The sequence below is a fragment of the Oncorhynchus gorbuscha genome, linkage group LG19 (genome assembly GCF_021184085.1).
Source record: "Oncorhynchus gorbuscha isolate QuinsamMale2020 ecotype Even-year linkage group LG19, OgorEven_v1.0, whole genome shotgun sequence".
In the NCBI taxonomy this organism is placed as follows: domain Eukaryota; kingdom Metazoa; phylum Chordata; class Actinopteri; order Salmoniformes; family Salmonidae; genus Oncorhynchus; species Oncorhynchus gorbuscha.
This window is the reverse complement of record NC_060191.1, coordinates 31,971,082-31,998,571: the sequence shown is the minus strand read 5'-3', so window position 1 is coordinate 31,998,571 and position 27,490 is coordinate 31,971,082. Positions and strand designations below refer to the sequence as shown.

At 45.3% G+C, this 27,490-nt stretch overlaps 1 protein-coding gene across 1 annotated transcript in view; it reads right to left on the bottom strand.

Moving 5' to 3' along the window:
• Positions 1-27,490, bottom strand: part of rsrc1 (arginine/serine-rich coiled-coil 1) — a 216,914-nt gene that overhangs the window by 181,527 nt on the left and 7,897 nt on the right. The window contains exon 4 of the mRNA XM_046314104.1: positions 7,589-7,777. Within this exon, the coding sequence (XP_046170060.1) occupies positions 7,589-7,777 (189 nt within the window). The remainder of the gene's footprint in view (positions 1-7,588; positions 7,778-27,490) is intronic.

Genomic DNA, 27,490 nt, shown 5'->3' with positions numbered 1-27,490 from the left:
CCCCTCTCGGGAGCCTCAATGGAGAGCCACCACGCCCACCTGGAGGAACGGGATGTACCCCCCCCACACCTCCCCCTTTCTCCCACCTCCCCCACTGAATCCAGATCGCTGCCGGCCCCAGTGCTTTAGTTCCCCCCTCAACCCCCGCCACACTTACAGTTACGCATTGATTTCATTCAATCAAACCCTCAGCGCCACGTTTGAAGTTTTCCTCTCTCCCTGGCCTACCCAGACACAGCCTAGAGTCCTGTAAAACAGCCCAACTAACACACACACACACAGAGACTGCCAAAGGTTCCCCAGACCGATCCACTCACAGACACAATCACAACAACACCATCCATGGCTGGGGGGCAGGACTCTGTACTGAAACATAGGCCAAACACACACACTGCTGGCTCTGTGTGTATTACCAGCACTAATGAGCTGATAGATGTTGAACTGATGAGTGGAGAGCAAATGTTTAAGGGCCACATCTCTCTTACTCATAGCTAGGCCTAGTTTGAATGTTTTGGTACACCTACTGGAAAGCTCTTTTGTCTACACCCATTCAGCATTGTTCACACCCTCTTAAGCCTTAGCCCCACCCATCTCTTTAAGGACTCACATGTGAGGTCATGTGCTAAACAGTGAGTAGTGTAGTAAAGATTAAGACATTCCAGGTAAACAGAGTGTCCAGATAAAAAATATTTCATAAATATTAGACAACGCGTACCCAGACACACTTGTCTAAATTGACGGGTCATGTGAAAGAAATGCAATAACCCCCAGCCACATCTTACTAAGTAGATGGGTCTCTACAGAATGTGTAAACAGTTCAGCGAAATGGTTACTTGCATAGTAGCAATATCAAAAATAGATAGTGTCAATAAAGGAAAAAAAATGACTTTCTCTACTGTCAATGCCAGTAGAAAAAGAACCAATACAGTACGTACAAGAACAATATCAATATCAATAACTAGCTAGCTAAACAATGAACCATTATCCCAATTCATAGAATACTAGCAATACAAACCGATAGTCATAGCTAGCTAAAGTAAACCAAATAGGTTCAATGTTAGCTATTTAGCTAGCTAACATTAGGCTATAACTAGCAATGCAAATGGCCTTCTGAGATAATATTCCTACACAGATCATACACTTAATGCTAACACTAGCGATCCAGCCACCTAACGTCAGCTAGCTAGCTAACAGTAAGCTTTAACTTGCAATAAAAAACAACTTTCTGACAAAATTAGAAACGTATATTATCTGAAACTGTAGCTAGACTCTAGACCCATATACATGGATGAACGCTTCACGTCGGACTGAAACCCCTTTCATTAAATAAGATGTCCTATGTCGTTTCCGTTTTGTTTGTACAGCTTGCTTGGCCAGTTGTGTCAAGCCACTCTGGTTCACACTGACCGTGTGAAATGCCATAAGAATCAGATCTTTCTCCCGCTCTGTCACGGATGACATGGTTGCCCTTAGTTTGAAGATGTCATCCGGAGACAGGTGTTTTAAACAACAGCCTTCCGCGTTCTCTTTTCGACTCTCTCTGCAATTGCAATCAAACACCAGAATTGTATTAATCTCATCATCTCCTCTGCTCCTACCAGACATTCCACTGATTTCTTAACTCGGTCAACTTCTTCCGTGACAACACTGTTGATCGCCGTTTCTTCACCATCAATGTCATCAGAAGACTCTACAATGTCTTCATCAATGAAAATGTTTTTACCTCATTGTCTGATTCATTTTACAATTCAGAGAGAATCAGCATGGTACAACCGTCCAACCGTCCTCCTTACAGTTAACTAGTCCAACGCTCTAACCACCTGCCTCTCATTGCACTCCACGAGGAGCCTGCCTGTTACGCGAATGCAGTAGAAGCCAAGGTAAGTTGCTAGCTAGCATTAAACTTAACTTATAAAAAAAAATCAATCAATCAATCAATCATAATCACTAGTTAACTACACATGGTTGATGATATTACTAGTTTATCTAGCGTGTCCTGCGTTGCATATGAGCGAAGCAAAGCTGGGGGATTTAACAAAGCGCATTTGCGAAAAAAGCACAATCGTTGCATGACTGTACCTAACCATAAACACAAATGCCTTTCTTAAAATCAATACACAGAAGTATATATTTTTAAACCTGCATATTTAGCTAAAAGAAATCCAGGTTAGCAGGCAATATTAACCAGGTGAAATTGTGTCACTTCTCTTGCGTTCATTGCACGCAGAGTCAGGGTATATGCAACAGTTTGGGCAGCCTGGCTCATTGCGAACTAATTTGCCAGAATTTTACTTTTACTGTAATTATGACATAACATTGAAGGTTGTGCAATGTAACGAGAATATTTAGACTTTGGGATGCCACCCGTTAGATAAAATACCGAACAGTTCCGTATTTCACTGAAATAATAAACGTTTTGTTTTCAAAATGATCATTTCCGGATTCGACCATATTAATGACCAAAGGCTCGTATTTCTGTGTGTTATTATGTTATAATTAAGTCTATGATTTGACATTTGTTAGAGCAGTCTGACTGAGCGATGGTAGGCAGCAGCAGGCTCGTAAGCATTCATTCAAACAGCACTTTCGTGCTATCAGCCTAATGGTGGGGTGCACGCTAATAGCGTTTCAAACGTCACTCGCTCTGAGACTTGGAGTAGTTATTCCCCTTGCTCTGCAAGGGCCACGGATTTTGTGGAGCGATGGGTAACGCTGCTTTGAGTGTGGCTGTTGTCGATGTGTTTCTGGTTCGAGACCAGGGAGGGAAGCTATACTGTTATACTGGCAATACTAAAGTGCCTATAATAACATCCAATAGTCAAAGGTATATGAAATACAAATGGTATAGAGAGAAATAGTCCTATAAATACTATATTAACTACAACCTAAAACATCTTACCTTGGAATATTGAAGTCTCATGTTAAAAGGAACCACCAACTTTCATATTTTCTCATGTTCTGGGCAAGGAACTCAAACGTTAGCTTTTTTAAATGGCACATATTGCACTTTTACTTCTCCAACACTGTTTCTGCATTATTTAAACCAAATTGAACATATTTCATTATTTATTTGAGGCTTAATTTAATTTTATTGATGTATTATATTAAGTTAAAATAAGTGTTCATTCAGTATTGTTGTAATTGTCATTATTACAAATAAATAAATAAATAAAATCGTCCGATTAATCAGTATCGACCTCGGCGGTATCGGCGTTGAAAAATCATAATAGGTCGACCTCTACTTGAGACCTATACACCCCATTGGCACCATTTATAACGGCTACGTAAATTTCACACTTAATATCTGTGTTCTGAAAAGAATACGTAGAGTCGTGGCCAAAAATATTGGTACTGTTGCACATCTCAATTAACTCACAATATTCCCTAACATTAAGAATAGTCAAGTATTTAGTCTCCACAATTTTTTATGTCACTGTTAATATTACAGAACCTTTGTTTTTGATTCAGAAATTAATATATCCATTTATATGCCATTGACAGTCTACACTTAACATTTGGTAACACAGCCTTTGGACAAAATAACTGCAATCAAACGCTTCCCTATAGCCATCGATGAGTTTCCTGCACCTCCGTGCAGGCAGTTTGGCCCACTCGTCTTGTGCAAACTGCTCCAGTTCTCCCAGTTTAAGGGTGCCTTCTCCCAGCTGCCGTTTTCAGATTCCTCCAAAAAGGTTAAATGCAATTTAGATCTGGACTCAGCTTGAATCTGTGTGGCAGATGTACAGTCGTGGTAAAAAATATTAAAATAATGCACCACACCATTTCTTCCAGAAAACTGTTGAAATAAATATTTTGGTATCCACATACAGTACCAGTCAAAAGTGTGGACACACCTAGTCATTCACGGGCTTTTCTTTATTTTTTACTATTTTCTACATTGAAGGAAAATCAGCCAACAAGTGCTTGGGATATGTGGGAACTCATTCAAGACTGCTGGAAAGCATTCCAGGTGAAGCTGGTTGAGAGAATGCCAAGAGTTTGCAAAGCTGTCATCAAGGTGGCTACTTTATAGAATCTCAAATATTAAATGTATTTTGATTTGTTTAATACTTTCTGGGTTACTACATGATTCCATGTGTGCTATTTCATAGTTTTGATGTCTTCACTATTATTCTATAATGCAGAAAACAGTCAAAATAAGTTGTGTCCAAACTTTTGACTGGTACTTTATGTACAGTGAAATCAGAAAATATTTAGACCCCTTGACTTTTTCCACATTTTGTTACAGTACAGCCTTATTCTAAAACCGATTAAAAAGTTTTTTTCCCCCTCATCAATCTACACACAATACCCCATAATGACAAAGCAAAAAAAGGCTGTATTGGTTAAAACCGCATTCTAGCCCGTGTCTATTCCAAACTCTATGACGTTAAAATGCCTATTTACTCTGTTCCATCTGATTGTGCAATCCACGGTCTCATCAGCCCAGCCAGGCAAGTTATAAACTTTATCTCCACTGGAAAAATAACATCTAGACATTTCCTTCAGACAAACATTGGACTTTCAACAGCGGAGATTTGTATATAAACCTTGCTGTCCGTCTCTCCGACATCTGAAAAATTGTTTCAATATTCAAATTCGATCTCCAGCTGTCCCATGATAAATGTGTAGAGGTCGTGATGAGAGACAGGCAAACAGCTTTTCTCAGCCAGTCGAAATCATGAATCAGCTGGCATCATTTTTATCGATATTTACAGAGAAATGTCAATTGAAAAAAGGTCACAGGAAACAAAGTGCAGCTTGTTTGCAGTCTTTCCAGCTTCAGTTTGAAGTTTTGTGTTAGCTGTGTTGTTGGCTAGCTCTTCTGTACAAGAGTGTCCTGACGAGAGCATATTTCTTTTATTCCAGGCGAAATCATGCCTCATTAGCTCATTGTTTTAGATGCGTCCACATAAATGTCACTAGAAAACAGCTTAAACGAATGCAAATGAAGCTACTGTTGTTATTCTGGCTGCACTGTTTGATGTGACTACGTTAGCAGTAGTTGGCTAGCTAGCAAGCAAGGGATAAGAACGTTGCCAGCCAGTATGGCAATGGAACAGACTAGCCGGTTTAGGTAGCAACCCTAGATGTGTCAGGACTATATCTTGTGGAAGGATGAAATAGTATGAATAAATTAATCAAAGTAACGTTTAATGAAAATATGCCACTCACTATTTGAATATGTTGGTAACCTGTTGTATAAAACAAAGCGAAGCCGATGTTTGGAGGATATATTGGCACGGTTTGCCGGTTTGCCACCTGTGCCAATTTATCCTCCAAACTCCGGCTTCTCGGGCATTATCACTTAATTATACACTGCTCAAAAAAATAAAGGGAACACTAAAATAACACATCCTAGATCTGAATGAATGAAATATTTTTATTAAATACTTTTTTCTTTACATAGTTGAATGTGCTGACACCAAAATCACACAAAAAGTATCAATGGAAATCAAATTTATCAACCCATGGAGGTCTGGATTTGGAGTCACACTCAAAATTAAAGTGAAAAACCACACTACAGGCTGATCCAACTTTGATGTAATGTCCTTAAACGAGTCAAAATGAGGCTCAGTAGTGTGTGTGGCCTCCACGTGCCTGTATGACCTCCCTACAACGCCTGGGCATGCTCCTGATGAGGTGGCGGATGGTCTCCTGAGGGATCTCCTCCCAGACCTGAACTAAATGCTGACACACTTCAGCCATATGAGGTCTAGCAATGTCTTGCATTAGGAGGAACCCAGGGCCAACCGCACCAGCATATGGTCTCACAAGGGGTCTGAGGATCTCATCTCGGTACCTAATGGCAGTCAGGCTACCTCTGGCGAGCACATGGAGGGCTGTGCGTCCCCCCACAAAGAAATGCTACCCCACCCCATGACTGACCCACCGCCAAACCGGCCATGCTGGAGGATGTTGCAGGCAGCAGAACGTTCTCCATGGCGTCTCCAGACTCTGTCACGTGCTCAGTGTGAACCTGCTTTCATCTGTGAAGAGCACAGGGCGCCTGTGGCGAATTTGCCAATCTTGGTGTTCTCTGGCAAATGCCAAACATCCTGCACGGTTTTGAGCTGTAAGCACAACCCCCACCTGTGGACGTCGGGCCCTCATACCACCCTCATGGAGTCTGTTTCTGACCTTTTGAGCAGACACATGCACATTTGTGGCCTGCTGGAGGTCATTTTGCAGGGCTCTGGCAGTGCTCCTGGTCCTCCTTGCACAAAGGCAGAGGTAGCGGTCCTGCTGCTGGGTTGTTGCCCTCCTACGGCCTCCTCCACGTCTCCTGATGTACTGGCCTGTATCCTGATAGCGCCTCCATGCTCTGGACACTACGCTGACAGACACAGCAAACCTTCTTGCCACAGCTCGCATTGATGTGCCATCCTGGATGAGCTGCACTACCTGAGCCACTTGTGTGGGTTGTTGACTCAGTCTCATGCTACCACTAGAGTGAAAGCACCGCCAGCATTCAGAAGTGACCAAAAGATCAGCCAGTAAGCATAGGAACTGAGAAGTGGTCTGTGGTCCCCACCTGCAGAACCACTCCTTTATTGGGGGTGTCTTGCTAATTGCCTATAATTTCCACCTGTTGTCTATTCCATTTGCACAACATCATGGGAAATTTATTGTCAATCAGTGTTGCTTCCTAAGTGGACAGTTTGATTTCACAGAAGTGTGATTGACTTAGTTACATTGTGTTGTTTACGTGTTCCCTTTATTTTTTTGAGCAGTGTATAACGGTGTTATAAATGGATCATGGTTATTCTGGTTATTTTCAGAAATGGCAGATACAGATATTTGGTTAAAAATTTGCACAACGATTATAAATGTGGCCCCCGAACGCATGCCTTGATATGTGGTCACGGTCTAGATAGCCTAAATGGGGAATATGGATATGTTATATTTGGACAGGGTTGCGCCTCCACAGTCCTCTCGACCCTCTGTGCTCTAGACGCCTAACTAACGAGTCTGAGACACGCGACACTCAATATGAGAGACAACGACTCCCCAGCAATCACATTACCCCGCCCTCCAATCACATTAGGACACAGCGCTTGGGGGCGGGATATGGGTGAATCAAGGTGCTATTCTGGTGGAAAGTAAGGCCCCCTGAGTGAGTTAGGGCCATGGCCGGCTGGCACATATTGCACCTGGGATGTGTGTGTGTGTGTGTGTGTGTGTGTGTGTGTGTGTGTGTGTGTGTGTGTGTGTGTGTGTGTGTGTGTGTGTGTGTGTGTGTGTGTGTGTGTGTGTGTGTGTGTGTGTGTGTGTGTGTGTGTGTGTGTGTGTGTGTGTGTGTGTGTGTGTGTTAACATATTGCACCTGGGCCTAGGCAGATCAACAGTAGAGAGATAAAGAGATCAACAATGTTCAGGTGACGCAGGTACACTTAAGGATGCAACATTAACACAGAGAATGTAATATATTCCGAATGAGAAGATACCAGGAGAAAGAGCTAAGGAGTGATGGATGGATGAGGCCCAGCCGAGGTGACCCTGCTGGATACTCGCATAACATACCTGGGGGGGGGGGTGCAATGTCAGAGTGAGTATGCCATGGACTCACAAAAGATCTTTTCGCTCACCCTTGTTTGTTGGGTCTCTTGTCTTTGTCCTTGGCTCTGTCCTTGTCTCGGTCCCTGCCATTGTCCCTGTCCTTCTCCTTGTCTTTGTCGCGCCCCTTCCGCCTGCTGTGGTCTCGGCTGTGGCTGCGGCTCTTCTTGCGGCTGGACCGGCCACTGCTCCTGCTGCGAGACCGCCGCCGCTCACGAGACCTTGGAGATGACGACATAACACACGATCAGAATCGCAAAAATAGCGCTAAAAGAAACTTTTTAATTTCTTAATTTGATTGTTTCACTGTAAAGTACATTATGTTGTGATTTTGATATTCGAACCAGCAACCTTTCAGTTACTGGCTTAACTTCAAGGCTACCGTAGTTAGCATTGGCGCAGACACTATCCAGCCTGATTCTGACATGCAACCAAAATCACCCCAAGCAGGGTAATCCATCTCCCGTATGTGATGACTCCCAAAACCTTGAGTCAGACTGTTAGAGATGGCTTCATGTACTGTAGGCCCTCTGTAACGTGTGTGTGTGTGTGTGTGTGTGTGTGTGTGTGTGTGTGTGTGTGTGTGTGTGTGTGTGTGTGTGTGTGTGTGTGTGTGTGTGTGTGTGTGTGTGTGTGTGTGTGTGTGTGTGTGTGTGTGTGTGTGTGTGTGTGTGTGTGTGTGTGTGTGTGCAAAAGAGAGAGAGACAGAGCGAACGAGAGAGACAGAGCGAACGAGAGAGACAGAGCGAACGAGAGAGACAGAGCGAACGAGAGAGAGAGAGAGAACACGAGAGAGAACACGAGAGAGAACACGAGAGAGAGAACAAGGAGAGAGAGAGAGAACAAGGAGAGAGAGAGAGAACAAGGAGAGAGAGAGAGAACAAGGAGAGAGAGAGAGAGATTAAGGAGAGAGAGAGAGAGATTAAGGAGAGCGAGAGAGAGCGAGAGAGAGATCAAGGAGAGATAACAAGGAGAGATAACAAGGAGAGAGAACAAGGAGAGAGAGAGAGAGAACGAGAAGAGAGAGGTAGGAACTAGTTGCCGGCAGTTAATTTACAGCTTCTGGTTAGGGCAGCAGCCTATTGGGAAACCCGAGTCGGCATTGATTAGAAACAGACGTTTGGAGATGGGCGACTGGCTGGAGATGGGGGCAATTAGGGAGGGCTTTAGATGGTGGCTATGGCAGCCTTATTGATCCTGACAGTCAGTGGGATGGATCCCTGAACACACACACACACACACACAGGGACTAGTATGAGATTTAGTGGGCTACTTATAGAGACAGGCTAGGCTGGCTGGGCCGGCCTTCAGAGCCATCGCTGCCTGTCACCGCCTCTCACGCACACCTCCGTGGAGTGGAGAGACTACAGTGTGTCTGTTTTTTACGCATTCACACCTCTATTGACTCAGATATGTCATTTTCAATGCGCTGTCAGTTGGAGGCTGATGGGTGTGTGTATGTGTGTGTGTCTGACTATGACAATATAAAAAAAGAAAAGGAGGAAGCTAAGGTGTTATATTCTATCATTTATCATTGTATTGATTTGTCTATAAAAATGGTCAAACCTGCTGTCCGAGAATCATTATTGCTTCCTCCCCTCTTTTGACATAAAACTAATAATAGTTCTGTCACAAAAGTCTGGACAACTGTTGAAAACAGCCCCCCCCCCCTTAACATAATCTAATGCTAAAATGCTTAACTGATCCTGGATCAGCACTCCTACTGTGAGATGCTTTATACATACACTATGGACCCTGGAGAATTCTACAATGTGTTCTAGTGTTAAATAAAGCTAGGTGTCAATGATGAGTAGATGATACATGGAATACTGTAAAGAAATTAATACAACTAGCTCTTAATACAACACAAATGACATTCAAAATGTCTTCCTAATACTGAGCTTGCACAATGACATGGCCATTTTCAAGGACACAGGTCTTAATAAGTAGCACATGAATACATCCTTCATAAAATAAATATAATATTTTAATCTCATAAAACTATTATTTTATGAAGGATGTATTCATGTGCTGCACTATCAACACTAGTAATGGTGGTAATGTCATGCCTTGGTCATTGTATCTTGTGTTTTTGTTATATGTTTGGGTAGGCCAGGGTGTGACATGGGTTTATATGTTGTATTTCGTATTGGGGTTTGTATTAATTGGGAGTGTGTATTATTAGGGGTGTGTCTAGTTAGGCTTGGCTGCCTGAGGTGATTCCTAATTGGAGTCAGCTGATTCTCGTTGTCTCGGATTGGGAACCGTATTTAGGTAGCCTGAGTGCGCGTTGTATTTCGTGGGTGATTGTACCCGTCTCTGTGTTAATCACCAGATAGGCTGTAATTAGTTTCACTCGTTTGTTGTTTTCTTCTTCAGTTATTTCATGTACCGCATTATCTTCATTAAAAGTCATGAGTAACCTACACGCTGCATGTCGGTCTGACTCTCTGCAAACAACAGACGAACTTCGTTACAGAATCACCCACCACCATTCACAGACCGAGCAGCGTGTGAACTGGCAGGATCTAAAGGAGGACGTTATGGACGGCAGAAGCAGGGATTATACGACGTGGGAAGAAATCGACAGGTGGGCGGCCGACCCAGAGCGAGTGCAGGAGCCCGCCTGGGATTCCCTACAGCAATGCGAAGAGGGCTATACACGTATGGAATCGAAAAGGAAAGCACGGTTATACAGAGCGAAAACCGAAGGTAACGGGAGAAAGCGCAGAGAGAGAGTGGCTGAGTCAGGAATCAGACCTGAGCCTACTCTCCCTGTTAATCGTGAAGAGCAGTTGCAATGGGAGAGACTGCATCATTTGGAGATTTGGACATGGGAGGAGGAATTAGACGGTAAAGGACCCTGGGTGCAGCCGGGAGAATATCGCCGTCCCAAGGAGGAAATAGAAGCAGCTAAAGCGGAGAGGCGCAAGTATGAGGAGGCAGCACGGCGACGCGGTTGGAAACCGGAAAGTCACCCCCAAAAAAATATTGGGGGGGGGGCTAAAAGGGGAAATAGTTATGCCAGGTAGGAGACCTGCGCATACTCCCTGTGCTCACCATTGGGCTAGTGAGACCGGGCAGGCACCGTGTTATGCTATGGAGCGCACGGTGTTTCCAGTGCGGGTGCAGAGCCAGCTGCGACACATACCAGCCCTTCCTATTGGCCGGGCTAGAGTGGGCATCGAGCCAGGTAAGCTTGGGCAGGCTCGGTGCTCAAGAGCTCCAGTGCGCCTGCACGGTCCGGTCTATCCAGAGCCACCTCTACACACCAGTCCTCCGGTAGCAGCTCCCCGCACCAGGCTTCCTGTGCGTGTCCTCGCGCCAGTACCACCAGTTCCAGCACCACGCACCAGGCCTCCAGTGCGCCTCGCCTGTTCAGCACAGCCAGTGCTTTTCTCCCCTCCTGTGCTATCGGAGTCTCCAGCCTGTTTAGCGCAGCCAGAGCCTTTCTCCTCTCCTGCGCTGCCGGAGTCTCCTGTCTGTCCAGCGCCACCAGTGCTACCAGTCGGCCCAGCGCGTCCAGTGCGCCTCGCCTGTTCAGCGCAGCCAGAGCTTTTCTCCTCTCCTGCACTGTTGGAGTCTCCCGCCTGTTCAACGCAGCCAGAGTCTTTCTCCTCTCCTGCGCTGCCGGAGTCTCCTGTCTGTCCAGCGCCACCAGTGCTCCCAGTCGGCCCAGCGCGTCCAGTGCGCCTCACCTGTTTAGCGCAGCCAGAGCTTTTCTCCTCTCCTGCGCTGTTGGAGTCTCCCGCCTGTTCAGCGCAGCCAGAGCCTTTCTCCTCTCCTGCGCTGCCGGAGTCTCCTGTCTGCCCAGCGCCGCCAGTCGGCCCAGCGTCACCCGTCTGCCAGGATCCACCAGAAGTGCCAGTCTGCCAGAAGTGCCAGTCTGCCAAGATCTTCTAGATCGGCCAGACAACCTGAATCATCCAGTTCCACCAGCCAGCCAGGATTTACCGGAGCCTACTACCTGCCTGAGCTCCCTCTCTGTACTGGGCTCCCTCTCTGTACTGGGCTCCCTCTCTGTACTGGGCTCCCTCTCTGTACCGGGCTCCCCCTCTGTCCCGGGCTGCCCCTCTGTCCCGGGCTGCCCCTCTGTCCCGGGCTGCCCCTCTGTCCCGGGCTGCCCCTCTGTCCCGGGCTGCCCCTCTGTCCCGAGATGCCCCTCTGTCCCGAGTTGCCCCTCTGTCCCGAGCTGCCCCTCTGTCGCGAGCTGCCCCTCTGTCCCGAGCTGCCCCTCTGTCCCGAGCTGCCCCTCTGTCCCGAGCTGCCCCTCTGTCCCGAGCTGCCCCTCTGTCCCGAGCTGCCCCTCTGTCCCGAGCTGCCCCTCTGTCCTGAGCTGCCCCTCTGTCCCGAGCTGCCCCTCGGTCCCGAGCTGCCCCTCAGTTATGTGGGGATCAGGGTGAGGACTATTAGGCCATGGTCGGCGGAGAAGGTGGATTATCCTAGGACGCGAAGGGGAGGAACTAGGACATTTATGGAGTGGGGTCCACGTCCCGAGCCAGAACCGCCACCATGGACAGATGCCCACCCGGACCCTCCCTATGCTCTTGAGGTGCGTTCCGGAGTCCGCACCTTAGGGGGGGGGGTTCTGTCACGCCTTGGTCATTGTATCTTGTGTTTTTGTTATATGTTTGGGTAGGCCAGGGTGTGACATGGGTTTATATGTTGTATTTCGTATTGGGGTTTGTATTAATTGGGAGTGTGTATTATTAGGGGTGTGTCTAGTTAGGCTTGGCTGCCTGAGGCGATTCCTAATTGGAGTCAGCTGATTCTCGTTGTCTTGGATTGGGAACCGTATTTAGGTAGCCTGAGTGCGCGTTGTATTTCGTGGGTGATTGTACCTGTCTCTGTGTTAGGCTGTAATTAGTTTCACTCGTTTGTTGTTTTCTTCTTCAGTTATTTCATGTACCGCATTATCTTCATTAAAAGTCATGAGTAACCTACACGCTGCATTTCGGTCTGACTCTCTTCAAACAACAGACGAACTTCGTTACAGGTAAATCATTTGCCTGGCTACCTAAACTCCTTTATCTGGGCAAACGCTATGCCCACAGACGTTAGCTTCTTCTCCGCAATGAGTCTGGATTCCGATCCACTCGTCGGGCAAAACACTCGTCAACAATTTCTAGAATGCAAACACATTTCAACTGTTCTGATTGGTCCCAGAAACCAATTGGTTTGGCTAGAGCCAGAACACACGTGGATAAAGCAGCATTTAGAAAAAGTTGTCATTGGCTTTGACACTGATTGGTTAGAAATGATCCAATCACCAATGACTTTGTTTTGCATAACACCCATCATTTTGACATCACCACAAATTACTTCAATGAAGTCAGTCTCAGACTGAAGTATGTAGCAAACATACAGCAGCAGAAGATTTCAGTATGAGTCGTCAGGCAAGTAAATAATATCTATATTCTACGTAACAATACTGCACAAGCCTTCTCAGAATTAGAGCTACATGAATACAATACATCGGAGAGTTGTGTGTAAGGTGGTTATATCACCAGAGAACTGGCAAACCACCCAGCATTAATGTCCTGGGGGAATATGGATAGGTTTATTACTCGAAATCTGCCTCCCGTCTGGAAGATCCTCAGGCCAACCCACAGACTTTGGTGTGTGAAACTGGGCGTGTGGTACGATGACCTATGTGAGAAGAGAAATTGGACACTGTTCATTTTCTGTGTTGGTCTGTGTGTGTGCTTGTGCGTGTCCAATAGCTACATATGGAGAAACACAAGTGCAGTCTCATTTTAGCAGCCAAGCAACTTGTGGCAAGCAGATGCAATAAACACCAAATCTGTGGTTGCTTTTCTGAACGGGAAGGGGGGGGGGGGGGGGGTACACACTTCTGGGGTCTGTACCAAATTACATTTACAGTAGTTAATAGAGTGAGGCTATGCTGTTAAATGTCAATTTCATTACCAAGCCCTTCCCCTTGGAGAATGATTAGCTCGTTTAAGGCCAGGGGTAAATGTGTTAATGCAAGAGACACAGATAAACAGCATCAACCCCTACCCCATGCCAAGGCCCTGCCTATTTTACATTTTATTTGGGTTATTATCTCAGGAGAAAATGGTTCCCCTATGGCCTAAACATATTCTCATTTCTATTAAAAAGGGCCTTGCTGTTTTCTCCCCCCCTCCTATTCGCCTAGCCAATCCATTAAATCGGGCTGCCGCTATTGGCTAGAGCAATTTTCTCAGTGAATTATCAATAAAGTAATTACCAGTGTGTTGGAGCAAGGTTGGGGAGCTTATCGCTGGGTGACCCCCCCCGCGCTCACCCTGGATATGATCCCTAACCACAACCCATTTGGGTAATTATATCGTCGGGGGTGTGTAGCCTGGATAGTGGTGTCGTCGCCCCCGCGTTATCTGTCTGTATTATATTTCGGAGGCTAAACATGTTTTTCATTGAAAATTGGACATTAATGGCAGCCACATGATACCACTAGTGCTGGAAAACAGGCTAAAGTCTCGACTGGAATCCGACCCTGGTCAAATCATTATTCATACCCCCTCCTCCATGGCCCCCTGCCTCCCCCTCTCCATCCCCATCCCAGCAGCGACAACAGCCTGGAATTCTCTCTCATCCATCCATCCATCCTCTCTATAGTCTTCCAGTTGGGGACTGTGGACCGCTACTCCCAGGGGACTACAACCACTACCCCTACTAACAATCCATACTCGTAGGGTACAGTAGACAAGCGTAGGCAAAAATGCTAGATCCACAGTGCTATGTAGGTAAATGAAATGGAAAGTAATTCAGACCTTTTTCCACATTTTGTTACAGCCTTTTTCTAAAATGGATGTTCCTCAATCTACAAACAATACCCCATAATGACAAAACGAAAACAGGTTTAGAAATGTTTGCAAATGTATAAAATAAAAAAAACTGAAATATCTTGAGCTCAAGTGCATCCTGTTTCCATTGACTTTCCTTGAGATATTTCTACAACTTCTTTGGAGGCCACCTGTGGTAAATTCAAGTGATTGGACATGTGGAAAGGCAGACACCGGTCTATGTAATGTACCACATTGGACAGTGCATGTCAGAGGAAAAACCAAGCCATGAGGTCAAAGGAATTGTCCATCATTCGTCCTCCATCATTCTTAAATGGAAGAAGTTTGGAACTACGGAAAACCATTCCTGGAGCTGGCCGCCCAATCAAACTGAGCAATCGGGGGAGAAGGGCCTTGGTCAGGGAGGTGACCAAGAAGCCAATGGTCACTCCGACAGAGCTCCAGAGTTCCTCTGTGGAGATGGGATAAACTTCCAGAAGGACAACAATCTCTGCAGCACTCTACCAATCAAGCCTTTATGGTAGGGTGGCCAGGGCAAAAGCTGCATTACAGCCCGCTTGGAGTTTGCCAAAAGGCACCTAAAGGACTCTCAGACCATGAGAAACATGTCTCTGGTCTGATGAAACCATGGCCCTCAGGACAAGTCTCTGAATGTCCAGGAGTGGCCCAGGTCTGAATACTTTTCATTTAATTTACCTACACAGCACTGTGGACTTGAACCTCTGGAGACATGAAAATAGCTGTGCAGCGACACCCCATCCAACCTGACAGAGCTTGAGGATCTGCAGAGAAGAATGGGAGAAACTCCCCAAATACAGGTGTGCCAAACTTGCAGTGTCATACCCAAGAAGACTCAATGCTGTAATCGCTGCCAAAAGGTGCTTCAACAAAGTACTGAGTATATTTTTCTTTTTAAAACATTTGCAAACAAAATCTAAAACCTGTTTGTGCTTTGTCATTATGGGGTATTGTGTGTAGATTAATGAGGGGGGAAAACGATCCCAAATCCTAACTTGGGATCTGTGCAGGCAACTCAAATGTTTGTCCTTTAATATCAATACACAATTGAGGAGAAAGTCAAAAGTCACACGTAAGTTGCTTTGGCCCGATGTCCCGACTAGGACTCTTCCCACATCATACAAGTACTGGTTCTTCAACCAAACCTCCAAATATGCAAGATATAAAAACCACATCTGAAGGAAAAATATATATTCAAAAGACAAAAATACTTATTTCAGGAACTTCATTAAAGCATTTACCCCCGCAGAGTTCTTCCAGAGAGAGAACACACACGCAAGAGCACGCAGCAGCAGTTTCCCACTTAATTTAAAAGTGATATTTGTGATACGGCTCGAATGCAAAGCACCTTGAATGAGCAATAGCTGCATTTCCTGCTGCCAAAAGACATCCAAAACAGCTGGTCCTCCCCAGCGCTGTCCGCCGAACGCAATGCAAATATGTTAACCATCCAGCATTTATTACTTTTCAGTGCTCTTCAAACGCTGTGCCAGACACAAGTTTAATTTATGATATTCTCCTAATTACGATAGCTGTTGAAATCATTTCCCAAGCTGTTTCCCTCTTCCAAGCAGCTATATTATCTGTACTCTCTCACACACACACACACACACACACACACACACACACACACACACACACACACACACACACACACACACAAAAATAAAAAGGAAAGCACATCAAATTACAAGCGATGTAAAGTAGCTGATTTGCTAGCACAATTAACACAGCAAAGAGCAACCATGAAAGATTCCCCATAAAGTTTTTCTCCTTCCCCTCAAAACCATGAAAGGGGACGGTAAATATCTTCCACAATCATCAGTCTACTTTAAGTTAGCTCACAGCTGGCAACTGTCCAACAGTCTGCTGGACCAAGAAAGAAATCGGCACCCATTTAAGCCCACCCGCACAGCCCATAGGTCAAGTCATTTAGCCAAGTTTAAAGGCCTTCAAAAGGCTTCTCAGATCTACATGAACTCACATGGCTAACTGGTCAAAAAAATTACAATAAAATAGAAAAAAAAAGTTACTTTCTACGAGAGAAACAACATTTTATGAAATCATCATCTCTCTTCGGCGCGGTTGACTTCCAAGCTAGCCCTGCTGGCACCATGTGCCCACTGTCACTCACTGACGACACCACAATTCTAAACTGACCTGTCTGGTGACCCCTGGCATCGCAGCACATCATGACGCCATTCAGCAGCTGGAGTGAAAGGCATGATGGAGCGAATGTTCAGTCACTGAACCCAAACACAGGGTCAAGTGGAGGTCAAACCCCAAGACGAGGTGCTAACTCACTAACTCAACAAATTTCGCCAGAGCCAGTCATTCAACAAATCATTTATTTTCTTATATTTGGGTTTACTCAAAAAAAACATTTTGGGGGGGGGTTACAAACTCCAGTATTCCTTTTTCAATGTTTCATGTTGCTTCCTTTTATCTTGGTTGCAGCAGACAGAGGAATTAGAACACAGATATTTCAGTGTCAAACCTTAACTGTGTGTATTTAACAATTCATCAAAAATCTAATCAACATCACATTTTATTTGTCACATGCCAAATACAACAGGTCTAGCTAGACCTTACAGTGAAATGCTTACTTACAAGCCCTCAACCAACAATGCTTTGAGAAGTTAAGAAGAATAAGTGTTAAGTAAAAAAATAGATAAGTAAACAAAAACAAAAAAGTAACAAATAATTAAACAGCAGCAGTAAAATGACAATAGCGAGGCTGTATACGCTGTACCGGTACAGAGTTAATGTGCGTCGGCACCGGCTAGCCGAGGTAATATGTACATGTACGCAGAGTTAAACTGACTATGCATAAACAATAAACAGAGAGTAGTAGCAGTGTAAAAGAGGGGTCTGGGTAGCCCTTTGATTAGCTGTTCAGGGGTCTTATGGCTTGGGGGTAGAAGCTGTTTAAGAAGCCTTTTGGACTTAGACCTTGTGCTCCGGGTACTGCTTGCCATGTCTATGACTATCCACATCGAAGGGACAGTAGTGGAGAAGGTGGAAAGTTTTATGTTTCTGGGCATACACATCACAGACAAACTGAAATGGTCCACCCACACAGACAGTGCTGAAGAAAGTTAGCTTGTCCCCCAAAATCCTGACAAACTTGTACAGATGCACAATCGAGAGCATCCTGTCGGGCTGTATCACAGCCTGGAACGGCAACTGCACCGCCATCAACCGCAAAGTTCTCCAGAGGGTGGTGCGGTCTGTACAAAGCATCACCGGGGGCAAACTACCTGCCCTCCATGACACCTACAGCACCCGATGTCACAGAAAGGCCAAAAAGATCATCAAGGACAACAACCACCCGAGCCACTGCCTGTTCACCCCGCTATCATCCAGAAGGCGAGGTTAGTACAAGTACATCAAAGCGGGGACAGAGAGATTGAAAAACATCTACCTCAAGGCCATCGGACTGTTAAACAGCAATCACTAACTCAGAGAGGCTGCTACCTACATTGAGACCCAATCACTGGACACTAATAAATGGAACACTAGTCACTTTATTAAACATTGCCACTTTAAATAGTGCCACTTTAATCATGTTCACATATCTTACATTACTCATATCACATGTATATACTGTATTTTATACCATCTACTGCACCTTGCCTATGCCGTTCAGCCATCGCTCATCCACTTACAGGTACATATTCTCATTCACCCCTTTAGATTTGTGTGTATTAGGTAGTTGTTGGGGAATTGTTCGATTACTTGTTAGATATTACTGCACTGTCGGAACTAGAAGCACAAGCCTTTAGCTACACTCGCATTAACATCTGCATGTGACAAATACAATTATTTGATTTGAGTAGGGTGCCTGGATTCTGACAATTTTTAGGGCCTTCCTCTGACACCGCCTGGTATAGAGGTCCTGGATTGCAGGAAGCTTGGCCCCAGTGATGTACTGGGTCGTACGCACTATCCTCTGTGCCTTGGGGGTCGGAGGCCGAGCATTTGCCATACCAGGCAGTGATGCAACCATGCTTTTGATGGTGCAGCTGTAGAACCTTTTGAGAATCTGAGGACGCATGCCAAATCTTTTCAGTCTCCTGAGGGGGAATAGGTTTTGTTGTGCCCTCTGCACGACTGTCTTGGTGTGTTTGGACTATGATAGTTTGTTGGTGATGTGGTCACGTTCTGTTGCATAATTCAACAAGTGTGCTAATAGCAGGATACACTCGGATTAAAAAATCAACACGCTTGGATCTAGAATACATCTATCTATACATACTTTACATCGTTTGCGAGATCAGACATTATATCACACAGCCCGGTCGTTGAGAATGGGGGCGTGCTCGGTCCTCCATTTACTGTAGTGCACAATCAACTCCTCTGTCTTGATCACGTTGAGGGATATAGATTGTTGTCCTGGCACCACACTGGCAGGTCTCTGACCTCCTCCCTATAGGCGGTGTCATTGTTGTCATGCCTGGCCATGCCGTCATGAGTGAACAGGGAGTAGAGGAGGGGACTGAGCACGCACCCCTGATGGGCCCCCATGTTGAGGAACAGCATGGCGGATGTGTTGTTCCCTACCTTTACCACCCGGGGGTGGCCCATCAGGAAGACCAGGATCCAGTTGCAGAGGGAGGTGTTTAGTCCCAGGGTCCTTAGCTTAGTGATGAGCTTTGAGGGCACTATGGTGTTGAACACTGAGCTGTCGTCAATGAATAGCATACTCACATAGGTGTTCCTTTTGTCCAAGCGGGAAAGGGCAGTGTTGAGTGCAAGAGATTGCATCATCTGTGGATCTGTTGGGGCGGTATGCAAATTGGAGTGGGTCTACGGTTTCTGGGATAATGGTGTTGATGTGAGCCATGACCAAAGAACGTCATGGCTACAGATATGAGTGCTACGGGTCGGTACTCATTTAGCCAGGTTACCCTAGTGTTCTTGGGCACAGGGACTATGGTGGTCTGCTTGTAACATGTTGATTACAGACTCAGTTGAAAATGGCAATGAAGACACATGCCAGTTAGTCAGCGCATGCTCAGAGTACACGTCCTGGTAATCGATCTGGCCTTGTGAATGTTGACCTGTTTAAATCTTACTCACATCGGCTACGGAGAGCGTGATCACATAGTCATCTGGAACAGGAGAGGGAGACTACTCAGACAGCCACGCTTCAGACATAACGTGTTCTTAATTAGCAGGTGGGCTCTTAGAGGCAAGATGATGGGGAGTTTTTTTCGCCTCTGTCCTTTTTATTTCTGTGTATTTATGAAGTGGTGGAAGATCTGAGGCCCTTACAATAATAGTGTTTTATTGTTTAAATGTGGACGGTTATGCTGTGTGCTTAAGTGATTTCAGGAACCTCACAACTGTAGTATAAGAAATATCATAAATGCTGAGACGAAACATGTGGGCTCACGGTAAAAGGGGGGGGGGGGGAATGAGCGACACAAAACAGACACGCATTCCACCTCGGAGGGGGAAACCACACATAATTAAACAAATAAGTGCATCTGAAATATTGCCTCGTAAAACCACCAAACGATTCGTTTTACTCCGACAGAGTGAAACAAAAGAAAGAGTACATAACCCCCCCCCCATAAATAAATTCAGAGGTGATGTTGAGAACACGGTATCTCAAAAAATATAATAATAATAATAATACGTTCAGAGAAAACTTCTCTGCGACACGTGTCGCTGCGGATCATGAAAGTGTCTGAAGCCACATTTTTTTTAAAACAGATGCAGACAGATATTACATTTTATTACTGATCAATCTGGGGCTTCTTACAAGACGGCTCTCTAACTGATGGGATTTCATCAGGCCGTACGACACACTGCAGCCGATTGTTGATAGCCCAATAACCATGGGGCTCACTTCAAAGAGGGCCGCATCAGGTCCCTTAAATCAACACACACATGCGAGCGCACACACACTATTCACTGACGAAGCTTTGACTGCCTGAGCAATATACTGGTCCTGCGCAGAAGCACTGAGGTACTCCAATGCACTCCTCCAACCAATCACAGGGAGGAAGGGTGGACACGTGACAGGTGATGCATTCCTCCACGTGTCTCCGACTTGGCCAGGAGCTCCATCATGGGATGCCCCAAGCCGGACGGACAGAACGAAGGAAAAGAAAGAAACACACTCTCCAAAACTCAAGCTCGTTGAGAAAGTGTTTCATTACTTTTCAAAGTGTCCAGATTTCAGTCAAGAAGCACATGATCCCAATCTATTTTTTCATTTTGCCATCCTTTTTTTTAAACAATTAAAATATTAGATGGATAAGTGAAACCACATTTCCCCCTGCCTGTACACGGGTAGAAGACAAGTGCTGCCTGCCTGGGAGATTCCATTAGTCCACAATTTGTATGGTGGCTGTTCTGGGGAGGGTGGAGAAGGGGGTGACAGTGGTGCTCCTGACAGGCTAGAGCACATGGCTCTGCTTAGCACGCGCACACACACGCATAAATGTAAGCACGGACACACAGGCATGCAGACACACAAAGAGACAAAATTGGGAATATAAGTATATGAATTGTTTTTAATTATAACAACTAGCATCACTAGTTGTCTAGAGGAGGCCTAGCCTAGGGGAGACATGTCCTGCAAAGTATTCAAACAAAGCTGTCAGTGAGTCATAAGTAAGATGCTGGTACCTGGGCTCCCAAGTGGCGCAGCGGCCTAAGGCACTGCATCTCAGTGCTAGAGGCGTCACTACAGACCCTGGTTAGATTTCAGTCTGCATCACAACCAGCTGTGATTGGGAGTCCCATTGGGGCCCAGCGTCGTCCAGGTTAGGCCGTCATTGTAAATAAGAATTTGTTCTCAACTGACTTGCCTAGTTTTTAGTTTTTATTTAACGAGGCAAGTCAGTTAAGAACAAATTCTTATTTACAATGACGGCCTACCCCTAAACCGGACGACGCTGGGCCAATTGTGCGCTGCACTATGGGTCGTGATACAGCGTTCCAATACATCCATTGGTGTCATGAGAAGGGCTAGCAGCTAATGTTAGATTCAGCTCAGATCTCCGACAATGCATTCAACGCCATTGGTGATCGCTATAAAAACCCTGGTTTTAAAATGGTCCAACTGGTATTTGAGGAATAAATTAAGATAGAATAGAAAGCTGTGACCCTGCTCTGTTAAGCAGAAAATTAAACTGCTTTCAAAAGTGTTTTTCCAACGACTGGGCATGCATGTTTTTCTCCCTGTGCCACTCGCAATTTGATAGCGCCCAGAGGAATATTATTTTCTCCCATAGAATTGGACAAGCTGACCAATTGAATAGGTCAACCCTTCTACCTAATCAGTTGTACAACTGAAATGCAATCCTATTGTATTATCTGGTGTTGAATACTCTTTCATTTTATTTAACTAGGCTAGTCAGTTAAGAACAAATACTTATTTACAATGACGGCCTACCCCGGCCAAACTCGGACAGCTCTGTGCTAATTGTGCGCCACCGTATGGGACTCCGAATGACGGACGGATGTGATACAGGCTGGATTCTAACCAGGGACTGTGGTGATGCCTCTTGCACTGAGATGCAGTGCCTTAGACCTCTGTGCCACTCGGGAGCCTAGTTAAATGCAGGTTAAATAAAAAAATTAAAAGGGCCCAATCGTATGTTAAGTCACAGGAAATGGCTATTGAATGGAGAAGCGTGTGTATCATACCATACGGCTGCAGACGGTCAGGGAGGTGGAGGATGGACATACAGTGGCCGTTCATCTAAGCTTAATTGAGAGGAAGCCATGGTCGTTCATTAAAGAAAAAAAGATTTAAGAAAAAAGAAAAACTGAAAACTCTTGCCGGTCGGCTACTTCATGGGGTGACCTCCTGAGTCAGACAGGGGTGCCCCCATCGGGAGTGAGTGGCGAGACCAGTCTGGGCTGTGGGGTACGGCGTGAGATGCCCCCTTTCCCCCCCCCCCCACAGCGCCATTAAACCCAGGGTTCTGAAGCCACTCGCTCCAAACAGCTCAATGACAACACACGGCCTGGCAATTAGAAATAATTAGGCAGTCATTTTGGTGGCAAGTCTTTTTAAGTGCATATATAACGACGCAATGATGCTTATTAGCCGGCCCGAGCGAGCCGAGACTCAAACGGCCACCGAAATAATTATGCCACTGATCACAAAGCGTCTGCACATCTCTGTACTTCACCTTAATGCGTTTCAAAAATCCACTTCATTACCTCCAGTAATTAATCCTCCATTAATTGCAGGAAAAGCCCAGTTTACCTCCCTTCGTTTCTAATTATCATCTTATAAATAGTTATGGTTCTAATTAATGTGTTCATTAGGCAGGATATTTTTCTCAAAGCCGTGCTCGGAGCCAAAGGTTCAGCGTCTCTCTCAGAAGCCTAACCAGCCAGAAGGTGAGGCCATTCTGGTTGCATTTGCTTTTATTTTACTACATTCAACCTCCTAATTGGCATTTAAAACCCAATTTGGAAGAACTTCAAGAAGCTTAAATGGAGGAGAAACGTAGGGAAGGGAGAGATTCATTTTCTATTCAGTTTTCCGATACCAGGGCAAAGAGTCTTTCTCTCTGTCTATCTCTCTTGTTCTCACACACTTTCTGTCTCTATCACACTCTGGCCAAACGGGCGAGCTCTTTTTGACGTGATGAAATGAACGTACAGCTCATTGTGTATTAGGAGCTGCTGCCATCTTTCTCCAAACCGGTCCAAATGTTGACTGACGGGTGAATGACACGTCTGTTTATTGAGGGATTTCTTAAGAGGTAGGAAGCTGCTAGTACTACAAAGTGAAAGCAGAATCCTGAGCTCTCCGTTTGAAGGCCAGAGTGCCGTGAACAACAGAGAGAACTGAAAGGCCCAGTCAAAGCAAAAGCCTCTGGACAATAAATACATTATCCGAGCGAGGTCAAGGCAGAACAACAGCCCCTAATATTTACAGAGACAAACCAATCTGACGGGCAATATTGGGTGATTAAAATACGTTGTTGTCAAGGTTTTCTTCACGTTTCGCATTCAGGAGCCGTTGCTGTTTGGCGGACCAATCGGTCATAATTTCTGACACGGAATGAATTTAGAGCAACGTCTAGTCGAGCTCTTTAGTGTCAGGAGGTTCCTACGAGATGCTCAAAGACCGTCTGAGTTTTCTGTGGCACGGTTGTTTTCTGAACAAAAATAAAACAACAAAAAACATTTTTGCAGAGGAAAACCTAAAAGCGAATGAACCCTTAAAACATTTTTTTTTTTTTTTAATTGGTCTACTCCAAAGCGTTGGCAAATTGGATTATTGCATTGGGGCTTTCACATAGCATTGTCTGTGTGTCTGTGCGTGCATGCGTGTGTGTGTGTGGGTGCATGTGTACCTGTGCATATACATGCGCTCGTGTGTGTACATGGGCTCGTGTATGTGTTTGTTTAGCGGTAGAACAGACTCTGGCTGATCTACTGCGCGGCTAGGTTCCCACCCAGGGGAGTGGGGCTCGGGGCTGGTGCCGAGTGTGTGCCTGGGGGAGGGTGGGTGGACGGTGGTGGACGGGGGGGGGGGGGTTGGCAGGAGAGGGGAACAGAGCCTCGCGGCGAGCCAGGGATGAAAGGGCCCGTCCGTGTCAGTCACTTACTCCTCTCTTTGGTAAATAAAGGTTTCTGACAACAAAGCAGCGAGCAGCGCTTGACTGGCCTTTAAAGGGGATAAATAAAAAAGACTGGATGCAGAGGGGGAAAAACCTCTGAAAAAGCCTCTCAGATTCTCCAAAATGGAAGCATGTTGATTTGTATGAAGTAAAGAGCACGCACCACAACCAAACCGGGTCATTTTTCAGCTTAAAACCAACATTTTGTATAAAATCGGGTATAATGAGAGAACTGGAGGAAACATATATCCCTCGCCACCAGTCTAGGAGGTGAATGAGAGGAGAAAGCCCAGTGGTATAACAGACATGTATAGAGGAGCAGGTTGTCCTGTAAGCAGCATTCAAACACACACACACACTAAACAGGTTAGGCTACACACTCATTGCTGACAGTAGAAAAACTATGATGGAGAACTGTGACACAAAAAAAATAAAAACATTTGAGTTGTTATTTTCTGCTCTTACCAGGTACTATACAAATTCACATCTTTCTTTTTCTACATCCTATTCTCAAGCTCTGGGGTAGAAACCCAGATTTGGGTTGTCATGTCCGCAACACACACACACTCAGATCGGATCCCCATAGCAAACCACTGGGCCCAGACCCAACCAGACACACTGATGGGTTATCCAGATTCTGTGTAAACAGTGATGACCAGAACTTTCTTAGCACGTTTTCAAAGCCCCCGTCCGCCTATAAACTCTTGACTTTTTTTTTCCTTCCCTCTCTCAGAAAGGCCTGATTCTCATTCCCCCTCCTCTCTACACTTGGTGACCTTTGCACTGGCCCCTAAAGTGGTGCAGTCAGGAAAAGCCATCAAGCAGATGTACTGCGGCCGCCCCGCAGTAGATTAACCCGGAAAGTTGCTATGCAAAATAAATATTGGGCCATCACTTACGTCTTGTGTGATCTTCAACAGCGATCCGAGCAAGCGACTACTACGCCAACGAGAGGGTTTCCCATTCTGATACCTCCGAGCTACGGCATATGCACTATCCCAACATGCACACTAGTGCAGTCCTAGGAGCTCCTAGCCCCTCCAGACTGCCAGAGCGACAGTGTTTCCTGGATGAGTTCACTATCCTTAGGGAAGGAGGGCATGATAATTAGGGGCTCCTCCATTTGATGCAGATGACAATCACAGTGATCCAACAACTCTGCAGTTTCTTGTGGGCTAATACCTTACACAAGCACTATGCTCCCCAAACGGAACATGTCACTGAAATATTAATGAGAGAAATGTAAGCATCTTTGCGTGCATATATATGTATGTGGGTGGGTGCATGCGTGGGTGCGTGCGTGCGTGCGTGACGTCTGGTGTTTGAGGTCAAGTGGTAGATTAGTAACGCTATGATGGCCTCCAATCCCTTCCCGTGAACCTGCCATTGATTTAACACTGACTGACTGACTGACTGACTAACAGACAGCCATGGCTTTAACCTGTGACTCTCCTGCACCCCCATAACTTCACAAACTTCCCCTAAAATGTTCCTATGATCCCATCCGTAATTCTTAACCGTGTTGTCTTCGTTGGAGCAGGTTTAGGTGAGTTCAGATAGACGTGTGCTCGGTGCCTAGCCATCCCCAGTGAACTGGAGCCGGAGCGGTGAACTGAGCCATAACACCTCTCAATATAACGCTGGCTTGGAGATCTGACTTCTCTGATCAAAGGGAATAAACATTAATGACTAATGGATAATCTGCTACACTTGTCTGTTTTGCATTTCGGGGGGTTAGATTGGCCACCTCTGGGGGGGGGAATCTCCACTCTTCAAATCATTTTCTGATTGCAGATGGAGTCGCTTTGGAATAGTAAACACATAAGAGCTTCATAGAGCATTATTCTTATTTCCTATATATTTTTTGTATTTATACATATAGGATTCTAAAGAAAGTAATATCCACCCCCCACACCAACTGTCCTAACCTTTTCCCCTGCAATATTTCTATGCAGCTGTTATCATTCTCATTCATCTGAATAATATCCCTCTCGTCCCATCCTTTTTCTCTCCCCTCTCTCATATTCTATATCACATGCCACGCGGGCGTCCCGGGCTGCTACGAGCGAGTGCCTCAAATCCTGTCAACTTATCAATCACAGGGGCCCTGTCCACTCAATCCACCTCTGATTTATCAGGCAGCCTCGACCCAAACCCTTTTAACACGACAGTGACAGATAGCAGCCCAGACCATGGCAACCTGTTCCACTTTTATCAAGTCAAGACATTACGAAACTTGCTGTGCTCCCCCCACCCCCACTGTTAACCCCCTGCTTAAGACATTTTAATCGTAGTGCTTCATTTTTGGATTTCTCAAACTTTCGCCTGCAATATCAGTTCTGTTATACTCAAAGACAATATTTTTACAGTTTTGGAAACTTTAGAATGTTTTCTATGCTAAGCTGTCAATTATATGCATATTCTAGCATTTTGTCTTGACAAAATAACCCCTTTACTTTGGGAACGTTATTGCTCCAAAAATGAAAATAGTGCCCCCTAGTTATAACAGGTTAAGCCGTTTACAGGAGGCTTCCCTCTTTAATCGCATTGCTTTTTAATCGCATTGCTTCACAGAGATATTATCAACTGTAATTCCAAATCTCCCTACCACATTGATGTGACACTGGCATTACATAACGCTCAGGAAGGAGACGCTTTCTGCCTCCTAGAGGAACGTACATTGGCGCGAAAAGTGCAAATCAATCCCAGAACAACAGCAAAGGACCTTGTGAAGATGCTGGAGGAAACAGGTACAAAAGTATCTATATCCACAGTAAAAACAAGTCCTATATCGACATAACCTGAAAGGCCGCTCAGCAAGGAAGGAGCCACGGCTCAAAAACCGCCATAAAAAAGCCAGACTACGGTTTGCAACTGCACAATGGGACAAAGATCGTACTGTTTGGAGAAATGTCCTCTGGTATGATGAGTAGAACTGAAAAAGCAAGTGCGAGCAAGGAGGCCTACAAACCTAATCCAGTTACACCAGCTCTGTCAGGAGGAATGGGCCAAAATTAACCCAACTTATTGTGGGAAGCTTGTAGAACGCTATCCGAAACATATGACCCAAGTTAAGGAATTTAAAAGGCAATGCTACCAAATACTAATTGAGTGTATGTATACGTCTGACCAACTGGGAATGTGATGAAAGAAATAAAAGCTGAAATAAATAATTATACTATTATTCTGACATTTCACACATTCTTAAAATAAAGTGGTGAACCTAACTGACCTAAGACATGGAATTTTTACTAGGATTAAATGTCAGGAATTGTGAAAAACTGAGTTTGAATGTATTTGGCTAAGGTGTATGTAAACATGCGACTTCAACTGTACAAACAATGTAATTCTCCATTTAAGAAGAGCACCTCCACCCAATCAGGCTCCCCTGCTAGCTCCGGCAGTCCATAGCCTCCGTCACCAGTTTTCTTCATTACTTCCATCTTATCTAACCTGCTGAAGATATGAAACCGCTCATTTGTGACTAAAATGGTTCGCCACTTTT